Below are 15,468 nucleotides of genomic sequence, written 5' to 3' on the forward strand. Positions count from 1 at the left end.
CTCAAACCAGCCTACATATATATGCCAGCTCTAATGTTCCAGTGGCTGACCTTTAGCTCAGCATGAATAACGATCTATAAACATGTCCTGATCCTTGTGCCTTTAGATAGAAAGCTCTCCCTAAGAATCGGCTAAACTCAGGGTTTGTTTAAAACATGTTTGATCTGTGACTTTACGATGTTGTAACTTTGAAGATCAGTAGCACACACACAAGTTTAGTAGAATAATAGTGGCAATCTCACCCAATAATAATAAGGGCCAAACTATGAAAATGGGGCTCAAGATGTAATACACAAGAATTACTTAATCTGGCTTGTGATTTTGACAATCACACACACAGGCGTTAGCGTTAGCACATTGTGAGGAAACTTGGGGCGATTTCAGCCTGGGCTTGACAATGTTCCTCTGTGCACATCTGGCTGTAAACACTGTTCTCTGAGTCGACTCACACACGCTGTCCTCATCCTAACCTTGCTTTGTTCATACACTGCCAGTGACCACGAGTCACCAATACAGCGGCAGAATACAAACAGAAGTAAATCAAAAACACACACACAGCCGAACCTGAGCGGTTGTGTGTCAATGCTGGAAAACTTTGGGCTGAGGTCCGCCCATCTCTAGAGCTCTCGTGCACCGATAAAAAGACAGATTGTGAAAGAGAGAGAGCGAATGAAATAGAGCCGTTTGCTTTACTGCCTTCCTGCTGCTGCCTAAAAATGGAATATGACTGCATGCGGTGCCCCAAATCTGCCCCTAACTTCACTGTAAAACACACACGCATGTAGAGAGACACAAACACACCCCCCCCCCCCCTCTAACTGCCCCTAGGCCTCTGCACAGGAAGTGGTTTGACTGAGCGAGATCTACACGGTGATGCCATCGCCTCGTGCGTCTCGAGCTGTTGAAACGCGTTGTGCTCAGGGCATCCATATGAGTTTGTACATGTGACAGCCGACTCATCTGAGTTTTGCTGTTCAAAAATTGGCACAGAGCGGTGTTTTTCACTTCCAAACAGTGTGCTGGTTCAGTGTTTACGCACAGTGTAATCAGTCAGAAATGGGACTGACTCCTAAATGACTGCTAAAATAAGAAGTAGTAAACACCCGCCAAAACACTTCAGCCTGTCCTAGAGAATACCACAGTGCAGTGTTACAACGCCTGACTTCTGCTTCCTGGATCCAAAAAAGCAGAAACTCCACCCCCTTCTCCCCCTCTGTATGCTTGGTCACATGTTCCAGTCACCTGACCAGAAATAGGTGGGACCAAGGAGAGCACATGCTGCGGCCAGATGGCAGCATGATGTAGAAACTGTAGACAACGGCTATTTCCAGTTTGTAACTCCATATATTCACTCAAACGGCCTGTCAGACAGAACATGCTTTCTCTTATCTGTGGCCAATCTGTCTGAGAGCAGACCTCCAGACTCCCTGTTCACCACTTCTCCTTTCTTACCTTGAGTGAGTCGAAGCAAGCGATGACCCGTCCGTTGTCCACCTGACAGCTCTTGGCCGGATGAGCAAACTTGCACTCCTGGTCCGAGCGTGAGCATGTGCCCCTCTGGAACTCCCTACATACCTCCAGGGTCAGCCACTTTGTGTCACGGATGTGTGCCATGCTCATAGCCATGGCGACACGCGGCTAAAGGTTATGCTGAGTTGAAATCTGGTCTAGCGTAGATAAAGTACTTCTTGTGTTTTAATCCACAACTTATAGGTCTTTTTTTGTTTATTTCTTGACAAGTCTGTGATAGGTGTTTGTGACGTTGAATGAAACCTTTCAAATACACTTCCTGTTGATTGAGCGAGGTTGTTTCCAGAGTGAAATGTTGCAGGACGAATGGTATTAGTTACGTTTTCCTGATCAATCAATCACAGAAGAAGTGTTTGTATCCAGGTGATGACTTAGCCTAACAATGAAGATGTCACTCTTGGCCCGACCTTGCTTGCTCAGCGATTCCAAATGAAAACATTCACAAGCCGAGGAGGCAAGCACAAGAAGCCGAGAGCCCTCTGGTTGTGTGCAGTGGAGCAGGCAACGGAGGTGATAGTCTGGGTGTAGCCTGCTACAGGGTTGTGTGGAGGCTTAGAGGGTTGAAGGCGAAGGTTAAAAGGCAAGGTGGGTGAGATGCTGCGCTGGCCTGGTGGTGATGGGCTGCTGTAGTAAGGCTGGTCAGCGGGCCGTCAGGTGAGCTGAGGCTGGAGCCCGGCTGCGAGGAGTTGGTGGTGATGATGGTGGGTGAACGAGCAGGTCGGAGCGTATGCTGAGGGGTGGGTGTGGCCGCTGTCCTTACACTCGTTTTATTGTGGCAGCAAGCGTGCGAGGCGGGGGGGGAGGGTTGGGCTTCAGCTGTAGAAGCAGGTCGAAGCTGCAGCAGACATCAGGGAAGGCACTTCCTCTGGGGAGAGATAGAAACGAGAGAAAGAAAGATTAGATTGATGATCAGATCCAAAGAAAACGTTCAAGTTTATCTCTCTTCCATTTATCTTTCATAGGAGGTTCTGACGGGCAGCATATTTGATCTGCCGCTAAGTTATGCAGCTCTGGGCATAAATAATATGTAAAAATGTCAGAAATGCAGGGGTGTCAGCTTAAACAAATAAAACTTTCACCCGCCGTGCACTCTAAACACACATGGTGCGCACACGCTCATCACGCCACGCCAAACACACATTCACACAGAAATGCACAAAGCAGCTATTCACAACTTTAAACATCTCCTGGTTAATGCAGGCAAATCCTCTGTCACTTACAGTCGAGTACAGCAAAGCCGGCCATTGCAAATGTGTTTAGAGGTGGGAGAAAGCAAGAGACTGAAAGCAGAGGGGAAGTTGAGGCAGGGCAGAAGGGAGAAGAGGTTAGTCATTTCCCTTCTTGCGAAGCGGTATGAGAGTGGGGACCAATGAGAGTTTGCAGAGTTGCAGCAACATTCTGGGCTGAGCGCCAGGTGAGAGCAGGGGGAGGAGCAACGAGGAGGCTGACCTGCATGCTGCTGGAGGAAGAGAGACAGGCTGAACTAATCACTCTATTTCTAAGACTACCTGATTTATCTGCAAAGATGATATGTTTCTTCAAACCAGCAAGATCCCTGATGATATTGTTCTCCATTAACACAAACATTTCTGAATAAAAAACACCACCATGAACACTGCGGTGATCATCTCAGAGAGAAATGAACTGCCTGCTGGGATAATAGCATGAAAATCCATTGGTTTTCTTTCAGGGAATTTGAATGATGTGGTTCCCCGTGGGCCCGGGCAGCTCTTATCGCACTGGCAGGGTAACTCACCACACCCTGTGTAGAGAAATCGCTTTTCCCAGAACAGCATTTGCACCTTCAGCAATGCTATGAAACCGCGTCTTACTTTACAGCACTGCAACACTGCAACACACTATATCAGAGCCCTGCAGCAGTACAGCCCAGGTCATAATGAGCCAGCAACATGGATATATGTTACAGAGGGAAGGAGGGGAAACTGCTCCGTTTCACCTTGAATGACCCCAAAGCTAGCAAAAGTAGCATAACTGCTCGAAACGACCTTTGGAGTGCAAGCATAATCAAAACACATACCCTACGACAGCCCTACCCCCATAACACACATGCACAGGCACACACACAGCCAATGAGCTTCCATATCATGCACTTAATAGCGGAGACTAAAATAAATACACTTTTCGATACAATTCTAACAGAAAATACTTGCTATATATGTGAGCAATCATTTTTTGGTCAGTTTTAAAAGACTTTCACGCCAAAAACATTTTTGACTTTGGGCTTGATTGAATGTTTTGGAATAAGATTTCATTTATTTGAATTCCTGTAAAAATGTGGAGTCAGCCTGTACTAATCTTACTGTGTAACCCTGTATGCCCCAAGGACCTGTCATTTACTGTTGATGTTACATGTGTTTATTGCTACAACTCAGACTGATAGGGCTGATGGCAACACACTTTTATTACACAAACATACGTTCAAATAAGTTCAGGTGCACTCTGAACAGACTCAACTCACGCCAAAGCTGGACTTGAACTCATTTGGTGGAATAGAAATATGTATTATAACATGTTTTAAAAGGTACCATGGGCCTGTATTCAATCAAATGAGAAAATGTGATGAGTTCATGCATGAAAACACCCTTCTTTGTCTGTCTGGCTTCCTAATCGGTTTCTATGGTTTCTATTAGAGTCAGATGAGCACATATTTGTGAGAGTGAGAGACAATCTACAACGGAGTAAGACAGTGCCAGATTGATAATGAGCGCTCATTATGATCCATCATGTCTGGACATGGGTGTCCCACTCATATTGATTTCTGCAGCGCCATGGTCTTTCTTGTCAGTATGCCACTCCCTCGATTTAATTCCACTTTGCTTGTCTGTGTTCCCTGTCTCCAAGGCATCCGTTTCAAATAGATTGATGTTGAAAACAAACTTCTTCTCCTTTATAACCAGGAGGCGTGTGGCGCAGTGGTTTGTGCGTTGGTGTTCGGATCAGGTTCAAACCCCACTGCAGTCAGCATGTCGTTGTGTCCCTGGGCAAGACACTTCACCCCAAATTGCTCCTGTGGGGATTGCCCACAGTATTGAGTCTGTAAGTCGCTTTGGATAAAAACAAGTAACATGTCATGTAATGTAATGTAATAACCAAGGAACAGTTTTTTTAACCAGCGGATCCCACTCTACTTTGTTCTCCCTGATTTGTCCACCCCCCCCAACTCGGTCCATGCCCTCAATGTGACTGTCTGGCCGACGTTCTCTTCCAGCACTCCCTGAGACTCCAAGGTCTTGCAAGCTGGTGCAAGGTCAACCACACTGGAGAAAGGGAAGATGATGAGAGAGAGGGGAGAAAAGAGAGAGAGAGAGAGAGAGAGAGAGAGAGAGAGAGAAAGAGAAAGAGAGCGCAACCTTATGCTTCCTATCACCCTTCAGGACACGTGGCAGACACATTAAATGGCTGCAAGAAGAGGAAGTGTGTGTTTCCAATATGAGCCCATCACCATCAGCTTACGGCCATGTGACTCTAGCATATGCCTCAACAGCACAAACGGTTTCCGGCATGAAAAGTAAACCTGCCCGACTTTCTCTTGGTTATGAGTCACAAAACAAATCTGTTCACGACGCGTCAGAGACGCTGTTGAAGTACACTCCTCACCTCAACGGAAAGCGCCAACTGCGCCTTACTGTCAATTATTTGCAGGGTGGGCTGTGATGGATGGCACATTATGAGGTAGTTCTTTTTTTTAAACAGAGTGATGTTTTTTTTTGTTAAGGCTTGTCTCAATTGATTAAAAAAGTTAGAGCAATCAAAGAGACACACTTGTTTTGAAGTTGTCATGTGAATAACAAAAAGGTGTGGTTCACAGTCATGTCACTTATTGTTTAAAATTGGACATGTGGCACATTATACATGTAGCATATCTTGATATCAAAGGTCATTAGTTATCGGAGGATCTGCTATTCTCATAATCGCATAGGAATCTAGAAAGGTACTAGTGTCAGGATAGTAATGTTTCCCATAAACCTGCTGACAAACAAACTGAACCGAAGGCGTAAACCCATTGCTTGAGGTAATAACTCATAGTGGTTTAATGATGCAGTAAGCACATGCTTGTTGTATTGCAAGGTCTTCTAAGGCTACCCTTAAAAAAACATAACTTGTATCCGAACCTCCTATAGAAGGAAGCGTCCTTCTCTAATGGTTTGCTGCTGTTCAGTAAAAGGAGTGGTTTCAGCATATTGACAGAGGTGGATTCAGGGTGACAGTGTGCTGAGGCAGGTCATCTCAGTGGAGGACGTTGGAGGAAATGCAACACCCCGGGCCTCGCTCTTGCTGCTACATGTGCTCAGAATATAGCATGTCAATATTGCCCTCACTGACCTTAGCACATACAAACACACCAGTGCGTACTGTATATGGACACGGGAGGAGGGTGTACTCCTCGCTGCTTCTTCATGCTTTAACATTCTGACACACACACGCTTTCTCGTTTGCAAAGAGATTGCACCACATATGGGTCTACATAAAATGAGGGCTAGAGCAACAACACATTGAATTATAAAATATGATGCGTACACTCTATCATTTATTTCAGAGTGAGTAGAAGCTAAGGATAAAAAGAGTTCACATGGAGAGCAATGCTCCAAAGGGTGTTGGAAAAATAAAAACTCTGTTCATTCTTGCTCATTTGAGTACCATTATTGCTATTGACCTCCTTTTAGCCATTAGCATCAAGGCGTCGTATTCTCTCAGCAATGAGTTAAATTCACTCATTTTTCTACAGATTAAATAGCGTGTATTCTGAAAGGGTGTTTTAGGCTAGCAACGCACAACAAACAATGCCTATTGATTCTTCTGAGAGAAAACCATTGGAGACAATTAGATCTCTTGTATAGAATACATGGACAGAGCTTTTGACACACACACACACACACACACACACACACACACACACACACACACACACACACACACACACACACACACACACACACACACACACACACACACACACACACACACACACACACACACACACACACACACACACACACACACACACACACACACACACACACACACACACACACACACACACACACACACACACACACACACACACACACACACACAAATGCAAACATATACAAACACACAAACATCTTTTTGTCCTGAGAGAGGGTATTCTTAAGCTGTGGTGAATATCTGACTGTGTGTGCAACACTGCATCTTTGTGTGTGGGTGTATGTGTGAGAGTGTGTGAGAGTGTGTGTGTGTGTCTGCGTGTGTGTATGTGCGCGCACGTAAGGATGTGGTTAAGTCAAGGGGCGATGAGGATAATGTCTGGCATTATGGTTTAATGAGTGGCTCATTGGCTCACATTTATGCTATCTATGTCCACGTGCTGGGAGATAGTCAGGCTGCTTTCCACATGTGCAGAAAGGTTGAAAAACATCGAAATAAATGATAGGGAAAAAAAAGCGAATTCAGAAGATGAAAGATTTTACGAGTACTATAATAATGTGTATTATGTCATGACCTTAGCAATTGCCAATTAAACACCTGTGGGAAATTTGTATCAAGTTCATTTTATAGGAGAAAATGTCTTGGAGGAATAGTGTTCATCTCTCCAGAGTTTAGAGACCTGTAAAATCCATGGCATGTTTAATTGAAGCAGTTCTGGTCGATCATGTTGGCCTTTTGCAGTTTGTTTAGTTTTTACCCTTTTTATTTTTTATCCATTTGTATAGAAGTCTCGCTTAACCTTTAGATGCACGAGTGACTGGACCCTACACTCTTCCATAAGTGGGTCAAAAAGGACCCGCATTAGAATAATATGTGTTTTTATGCCATTTTTGTCATTTTGGTTCAGAAAAATCACTTGTATAATATTTAGTATTATATTTTGGTTCACACTAGAAATATTTTAAATTTAATCTTTCACTATTTATAATTTTAGAAATTTTTTTTACATTTGGAAAAAAAACGTTTTCCCATAGAAAATGCATGCGGGTCATTTTTGACCCACTTATGGAAGCTTGGGGTAGTAATACAAAAACTACAATTTCTTAAAATGTAAATAAAAAATTTGAATGGCATGATATCTAAAGCATGTTTTTTGAGGAATAGCTGGAATATGAAATGATAAAAAAATGTAATTGCAAAGATACTTCAAGAAGACCACCTCACCGGGTCAAAAAAAGACCCACTTATGCATCTAAGGGTTAACCTAGTTGCTCTCCCATAATACAAACCTGTTATTATATTACACTATGAAATAAATATTATACATTTAAATTAGCTTAGACCTTAATGACATTGTTGGACCTATCAATCTATCGTATTATTTACATACACAGAATTCCTTGGTGTCGAAAGATGCCATAAATAAAGTGCGCCTAGTGGTTTTGGCATACTTCATTAGACATGGTGGCTTAGCTTCTTTATTGGTGTATTACATGCAAGCCATTTTATCGTCTGCAATAGTAATCTATATTTAAATACTCAATCATTTTCATAAAGAACAGGCCTCGTCAACTGGCTTGTGTTATAGTGGGTCTAATACATAGAGGGAAACAGACCCAGTGCCGTCATACGTATAGAAACAGAGGCAAGGCAGGGGGGTAGCTAGAAGAGACTGAGCGAAAGAGAGTGACTATTGAGGCAGGGGTGTGTTATTAAATGTAACTGCCATCTATCTCTGCTTCAGAGACGGAGAGGTTTAAGATGTCAAGGCAGGAGCTGATGCAACTGCGGTGAAGAAAAACAAGGACAGGCATGTGTTGACACGTGTATCTCTGGACACAACAACAAAGAAATAACCAGACATTTATTACTGGCTCCACGAAAGTCAGTTCCAACGTACTGCTCGACCTGCTTATTATCACTGTTGTGTGCTTCATACTGCTGAATACTCGGTGTGTTTCCTTTCTACTGCAATATCTGATAAACAATAATTACTGAAGGCCTGAATAGAATAAAAAAAGGTCAACACCATGGCAAGTTAACAGCTCAAATGTGTCTCTGACAGGGGTCGCGTCGGTTCATTTGAATTTAGCTTGGATTAAGTCAAGTGAAGGGTTTCCTACGCAGACAGAGCTGTTACTCAGGGGGGCTGCAATGTGGTCATAACACAGTAGGAGCATACAGAGAAGCCCTCGTGTAATAAAGGCTCAACCTGTCAGCGCAGATTCAGCCATGCACGTAATCCTGTCTGTGGGGCATTCCCTAGACCAGGGGCTACACACAGAAATGCAGGGTAGTTTGCACCTAAAGTCAGACACACACATATACAATAATACCCAGAGAGAGCCATGTCATCTTTGACATTATTAGCCACGGTATTTTCATTGCCAAAACAGCACGTTCCTCAGGCTCCTGTTGGACAGAAATGGATAGTCTACCAGCAGCCGAGGGATGAAGTCTCAACAATGCAATCTGCCACACATCTGTCTGTGTTGCGCATGCTTGCATGTGTGTACAGACTTTGTGTGTGTGTGTGTGCTACTGTCTGAGCCACCCCGAGTCCCTCTTAGTCACAAAAACAACATTCCTCCTCATTGCCCCAACCACGGACACACCACCAAGAGGAAACCCAGAGAGGGCGAGGGGGAGGAGGGCAGAGGTGGCAGCGAGAGGGACAAAGGAGAGGGGATAAAGTTTAGAGCTCTAACAAGCCTCTGAAATAAACACTATATGTATTTGACCTGAATTGTGTCCTGCTGTTTTCAGAGTTTCTGGAATGTTCCAAAAGAAGTAATGCCTGCCAACACTTGATATATTTCTGACTAATAGCCAGACAGAATCGCACGTAAGAAAGCACTTTCAGTCTGTTCACCTTAGAATGATCCAGACAAGCTTAACCTAACTCCTTACAGAGTTAATTATTACAGGGTAAGAAAAACATTACAGGGCAATCTAAATGTAACCCCCAAAGCCTTAATAAAGTACAAAACGACTTACTTTCATTCCAGTACAAACATCGACAAGTAAAATCCCTCCATTTACTGGGTCTCCTTCTCCCTGTCTCTCTCGTTCTTACCCCTCTTTCCTTCTGTCTTCAACTTTCTTCCTCTCTCTCAAGCACTCCCCCTCTGTCAGACGCATGAAAACACTCACTTAGTCAAACACACACACACACACAAACACACACACAGACAGAGTCACCCTCTCACACACACTCTCTCCTCCCGCGACCCGGAATGCTTGGCAAGATTCGACTGTACTGAAATACTGTGCTCACCATATAAGGTAGCAGCAGCTTCACATGTCACACGTAATTTACATGCAGCGGGGCGGGAGTTTTGCCTTACATACGTAGAAACACATATGCAAGACCATGCTTCACCCTTTAGGCTGACGCAGCAAAGGGAGGGAAGAGGGACGAGAGAATCACATGTTACCATTCCTCGTGTTAACTAAGCCCTGCAGGATCACTCCCAACATGTCCAATGTTGAGTCAGATGGAGGGAATGAAAGCTGAGTGGGCGATCTATTGATCCTCTCCACTGCTTCCTGGAACAACCATGGCACTCCAAACACACACACACACACACACACACACACACACACACACACACACACACACACACACACACACACACACACACACACACACACACACACACACACACACACACACACACACACACACACACACACACACACACACACACACACACACACACACACACACACACACACACACACACACACACACACACACACACACACACACACACACACACACACACACACACACACACCAGCAGATTTCCTTGCTAACTAGCGCTCCCCTCAGGAAGTAGCTATTGTGTCTGCTTTGAGCCAAGAATGTGTCTTATTGTGTGTCTGTGTGTGTACGTGCATGTGTGAGACTGACTTATCTATAAAACAAGCTGTAACAAACCAATGTTAACCCTATGGCCCACATACTCAACCCGCACACACACACACACACACACACACACACACACAGACACACACACAGCAGACACTAAAGCAAACAATCCCCTATATGTCTACATATGTTCCAATGCACCGAATGACACTTTGGAAAGTAAAAGCTGCAGCACACACAGGAGGAAAGATCTAGATAAACCAATGAGACAAGGAGGAGGGTTATGAACCAAGCTCTTACCTCTCACATTGCTCTCAAGCTTGTGTGTGTTTGCTTCCGTGTGTTGATAGGCTCTGTGTTTATGCGTGTGTTCAGACAGGCCGCGACAGCAGACCCCCAGGCACCGGCTGGACCATTCTCAGGCAGGCAGGCAGAGAGCAGCAAGGCAGAGCGACTGGCAGAAGACAGGCAAGCGAGTGAGCGAGTGAATCAGCAGCGAATGAGCAGAGGAGCTGTGCGGAGCCGAGCGCCAGAGTGAGAGAGAGAGGAGTGTGTTTGTGTGTGTGTGTGTGTGTGTGTGTGTGTGTGTGTGTGTACGTTGCAGTGTTGGCTGTGTGCGCTAGTGTCTCCCCTCCCCTGCCTCTTGAAGTGGATGTGCTGGGCTGTGTCTCTACTGACTTCCAGCCTCTGGATAGATATCCGTCTGCTGCCCGAGGAAAGTGCTGCTCGCTGGGTGGCAGTAGCAACAGCTGTGGAGGAGGAGGAGGAGGAGGAGGGAGAAGAAGAGGAGGAGGAGGGAGCCTACAGATCCTGCAGACTGGGCATACAGATCCTGCAGTCCTCTCTCCCACCCTCTCTTCCTCACTAAAGGCTGGCCACGCCCCCCTTAAAACAACACCAGGAAGTAGTGGTTCACTCGCAGCAACACTGCCCTTGCCTATCCAATGAGGCTGAGGAAGGAGAGAGGGAAGTGGAAGGAGAAGAGGAAACATTGGGAAAGCACAGGAAAAAAGATTAAGAAACTGAAAAAAAGGGAAGTTAGTAACAGGATGAAGATAGCATCGAGGAAAGGCCATGCAAGGTGAGGAAGGGCATCAGAAATGAGAGCTGGGTTTAGTTGTTACATATTAACAGAGAAGAAAACAGCAGTTGGAAAGAATGAACAGATTAAGGGGATGTGGAGGAAGTAATTAAGGAAAGAAGGGAGTTTACAACTAATTTAGTCGAACTTCTATCAGGTGTCCCCCTTTTGCTGTGGCATGCAGCCCTCAGACCCCTCAGCACAGCCTCACATTAACAGCTCTTGCCCGCACCATAAAAGCAGGACACATCGAACTGCACTAAATCTAAATGAACGACGCTACTAAGTGGCTATACATCCAGAATAACACCGAGCGTGTAAATACAGGCTATTAAAAAGATGCAGACCAGTGCAGTTTGGTTGCAGGTCAGCAACATATTTAAAAAAAAAAAAAAAAGGCTAACCCAGACAACACTGAGGCAACTGCTGCGGCCATATTTCCTGTGTTGTCGTTGACTCAAGGCTTCTGCCGCCACAAGCCTGTGCTTCCAGGCGAAAGCCAGGGAGGCTAAAGGAGCCTCCAAGAATGTGATGCTGCAATATCCGGTAGCCATGGAGATAGTGGCCTTGGCATCTGCAGGATTCTTTACAGGTTTTGAGCAGTGTGCTGAGGCCAACTTTTCTGTCTGGTATAATGTCCATGACTCACTTCATTTCATTGTGATCAAGGAGAAAGTGCATTCATTACGCCGCCTAAACTAAAAATATCTATTCAATTTGTAATTTTACAAAGAATGCAAATTCCAATCATTGCAAGTGAATTACGTTTCTACTGAGATTGCACCTGCGTCCATATTCTCATGTAAGAAACATTTCTTTCTTTCTGGTGTATTTGCCAAAAGATGGATAACCCTGAAAGAAAAATCCATCAATGCTGTTTAAAACTGTGACACCTGCCTATTCCTTTCTTCTATCATTTTCTATCGCTGCAACTCTCTGTTCAATAAAAAGCGGGTGATAAGTCATCTCTAATTCACACAGCAGGCCCTTAAAGCCCGGGTGACAATCTGTGGTAGAGTCCAGCCGTAGTGCTAACCCTTTACCTTGCCAATGTTCTGGGGCAGTGCACCTCTGAACTCAGACAGACTAAATAACGTGTTGAATACCCCCAGACAAAAGGAAGACGTCATAGGAGGCCGTAGCACTAGTGTGCTGAGGTGATCGTATGTTGATAGACAGTGCTATAATTGGCTACAACAGCAAAGTGCAAGCCTCGATCTATTTCCAACCGCCGTTCATTAGTGATGGAAGGAGATCTATTTCCAACTATGGAGACAGCCCTGCTACACAAACAGTATGACTTTTACATTAGCAGAGCAATCCGTTTGACTGCCAATCAATGGAAGCAGCAGGTCGCTCTAACCGACGAATGGAGTTGTCGTTGAGCCATAATGAAGAAACATGGTGATTGATGGTGATTGGCTCAATAGGAGACACATTAGCAACGCCTCCCAAGTTTTGGGCTTTCTGTGAAACTCAGACTCTGATGTGGAATTTCCCCTCTTCTTCTGCAGCTGAGTGAGAGCCAGTGCTTCTGCTCCTTTCTTTCGCTGCATCTGTTTCCTCTGCCATGCTGGTCCATATTACTCATTCTCTATATTTTCTCTATGAGCCTGTTTTCACCCAAGCAACTTGCCTATTTGTCCGAACTCGAAAAGTTCTTATCCCCCTACACTAATGAGAGGTTTGATTACAGAGCCAAGCTTTGAAGATACCAGATGGTTTTCTCATTGAGTTCCATGAGTTTTTTTATGCATTTAGGCTGATCAAGTGTACAGCAGGAGACTGTTTCTCCTTTTTCTATTTGTATCTTTATCAGTCATACACTTTAACTTCCTGCTCCATATGTCTTGTGTCTTGCAGATAAGAGGATGGTGTGACCGTTGTTCTGTATAGAAGATCAGTGAGGCCATAGAGCTGTTTAGGTATGAGCAAAGCGCACCAGAAATCAACTTCCTTGGTGTTGAGGAAACTGTTCACATGCATAACCAACTGAAAACAGGAAGAGGTGTGTGTGTGTGAGTACGTGGCCTAGTTAAAGGGGAATTCCAATCATTTTACACATCAAGATCATTGAGCTAGTCATGGGTGAAAACATAAAGTAGTACATTTCTGAAAAGTAGCAAGGAAAAGAGTCGTTTGACACAGAAACTCGGAATATTCTAGAAACTCTCTCACACACTTCATCCGTCACAAATAACCGTAAACCAACACAGTCTGGCATGGCTGACCCCATCTGCCTCTGTAAAGCCATCAGATCCTAACCCCTCACCTTCGTCCACCCTGATATTCGCTCCCTCCTCCCTGATGAATGCAACTTTCCACCTTAAGCTTCCCTATCATCTCAGCGCTCTGCTATTTCCCAGCCGTCTGTAAATGACACTGGCTGGCTGATGTGAACTCTCACTCCACCGAGGAAATGTTCCAGAGCCTGTGTGTGCCAAACTCTGACGGCTCATCTATCACCAAGGCCGCAAATACACATTACACCCCCATTACAGACCATCACAGCAACAACTGCAGAAGTACACAGTCTTGCGGAAAAGGCCCGCAGCTTGGAGATGCATTCAACGTCTGCCGTTTCACAATAGTTTATTTTGGAGGGTGCCGAATGAGAAAGCAAAGTAGTGCTTTGAAGACACTAAAAACAATATGTTTTGCATTTCACTTTGGAATACACTGGGAGCATCCCTCGTAAACCAAAAGTGCAGAAATATGTTATATATTACCGAACAATGTACAAGTGGGAGAAATGATAAATGTGGTTAAAGCAAGTCATTTATAGTTTGCATATTTGCAGACATTTCCCTGCTGCATACTTGTGGTCTTTGCTCAACTTCTATCCACTTTGACGCAGTAAAGGGAAGCAGGTGCAATTCAAGCTGTCACGTTTGAAATACAGAGAGGAAATAGCACACTGTCTTGTCCCCATCTGGCACCGTTGTGTGTGTGTGTGTGTGTGTGTGTATGTGTGTGTGCATCTCCAAGCTTGAAGCTTATCTTGAAGATAAAATGCAAACGAATGGAACCACCCTTTGCAAAGAGGCCTTTCACTCCATCTTTCCGTCCTTTTTCTGTGTAAATGCAACGCGCAGATACACTGTGAACACACATGTGAAACTCTCCTTCCATCCCAAATCTCTTACTAACTCTATGCCAAGTTGTATAGTGGGGAACATTAAAGCAAACATTGGCTTTCCTAGAGTTGATCAAACTTACGTCTTTGCAAAGTAGCATAAAAAACTAGTCTGTTTACACCAAGAAATCGTCACAAATAACCCAACTCTAAAATCGTAATAAATAAATCCAAAGAAAACACTGTATAAAACCAAAAGTCATTGAACCTTAGTTATCCAGAAAGTGATTTTAGAACCAGCTTACCTGTGTGTCTGTCTATCGCTGAGGCGCCACTGGGACAGAGGAAGTCACTTCAACACAGGTCACACTGACGCAATGCACTATGGGATGCACCCCTTCATTTGTCTCTACCTCTACCCATCTCACTCGTCTCTCTCACTCTCATAATAGCACCTTCTGCTTGGCAACGGCCATACCACAAATGTGGTCAGGTTTGCAGCGAACCATCACTGCGCAACATCAAGTCTCCATGACAACCACTCCTTATCTAATTTGCATCTTCTGCTTGCATTATCTACTGGAGCCAAATATGGTCGCCTTGTTTTCCCCCCCGCCTCTCTCTGCATCCCCTTTTTATAACTTCCTCTTTCGCTTCATTTTCACATCTCTCTGTAGTTAGCGGCTAATGTATATGCACACAGATTCAGCCTGTGAGTGTGAAAAGAGGAAGTGCCTCTGACATTAGACAGTTTGCAGCATAAAAGATAAGCACTGAAACAGTTTTTCAAATCAGGAAGTGGAGTGTTGTAGAGGCTGCTGTTGAGGTACTTTAAAGGAAGGAGGACTGCAGCATGTTATCACAATCCTCCCATGGCAGGTACATCGTCACAACATTTCACTTACCCCCTGAGTTCTTTTCCTGTGGACTCGATTTGGGCATTTGGCCTCCTCCTCCTCTTTCTCCCCAAAGGACTGC

General features: G+C 44.6%; 1 protein-coding gene across 1 annotated transcript in view; it reads right to left on the reverse strand.

Annotated features, from left to right (window-relative positions):
• The window catches only part of mbnl1 (muscleblind-like splicing regulator 1), a 36,416-nt gene extending 26,715 nt beyond the window's left edge, over positions 1-9,701 (reverse strand). Inside the window, 2 exon segments of the mRNA XM_079650508.1 lie at positions 1,453-2,395; positions 9,457-9,701. Coding sequence (XP_079506634.1) covers positions 1,453-1,626 — 174 coding nt within the window. The 5' untranslated portion in view covers positions 1,627-2,395; positions 9,457-9,701.
• Between the last annotated feature and the right edge of the window lie 5,767 nt (positions 9,702-15,468).

This window comes from Notothenia rossii (genome assembly GCF_949606895.1).
Source record: "Notothenia rossii genome assembly, chromosome: 9".
Classification (NCBI taxonomy): Eukaryota; Metazoa; Chordata; class Actinopteri; order Perciformes; family Nototheniidae; genus Notothenia; species Notothenia rossii.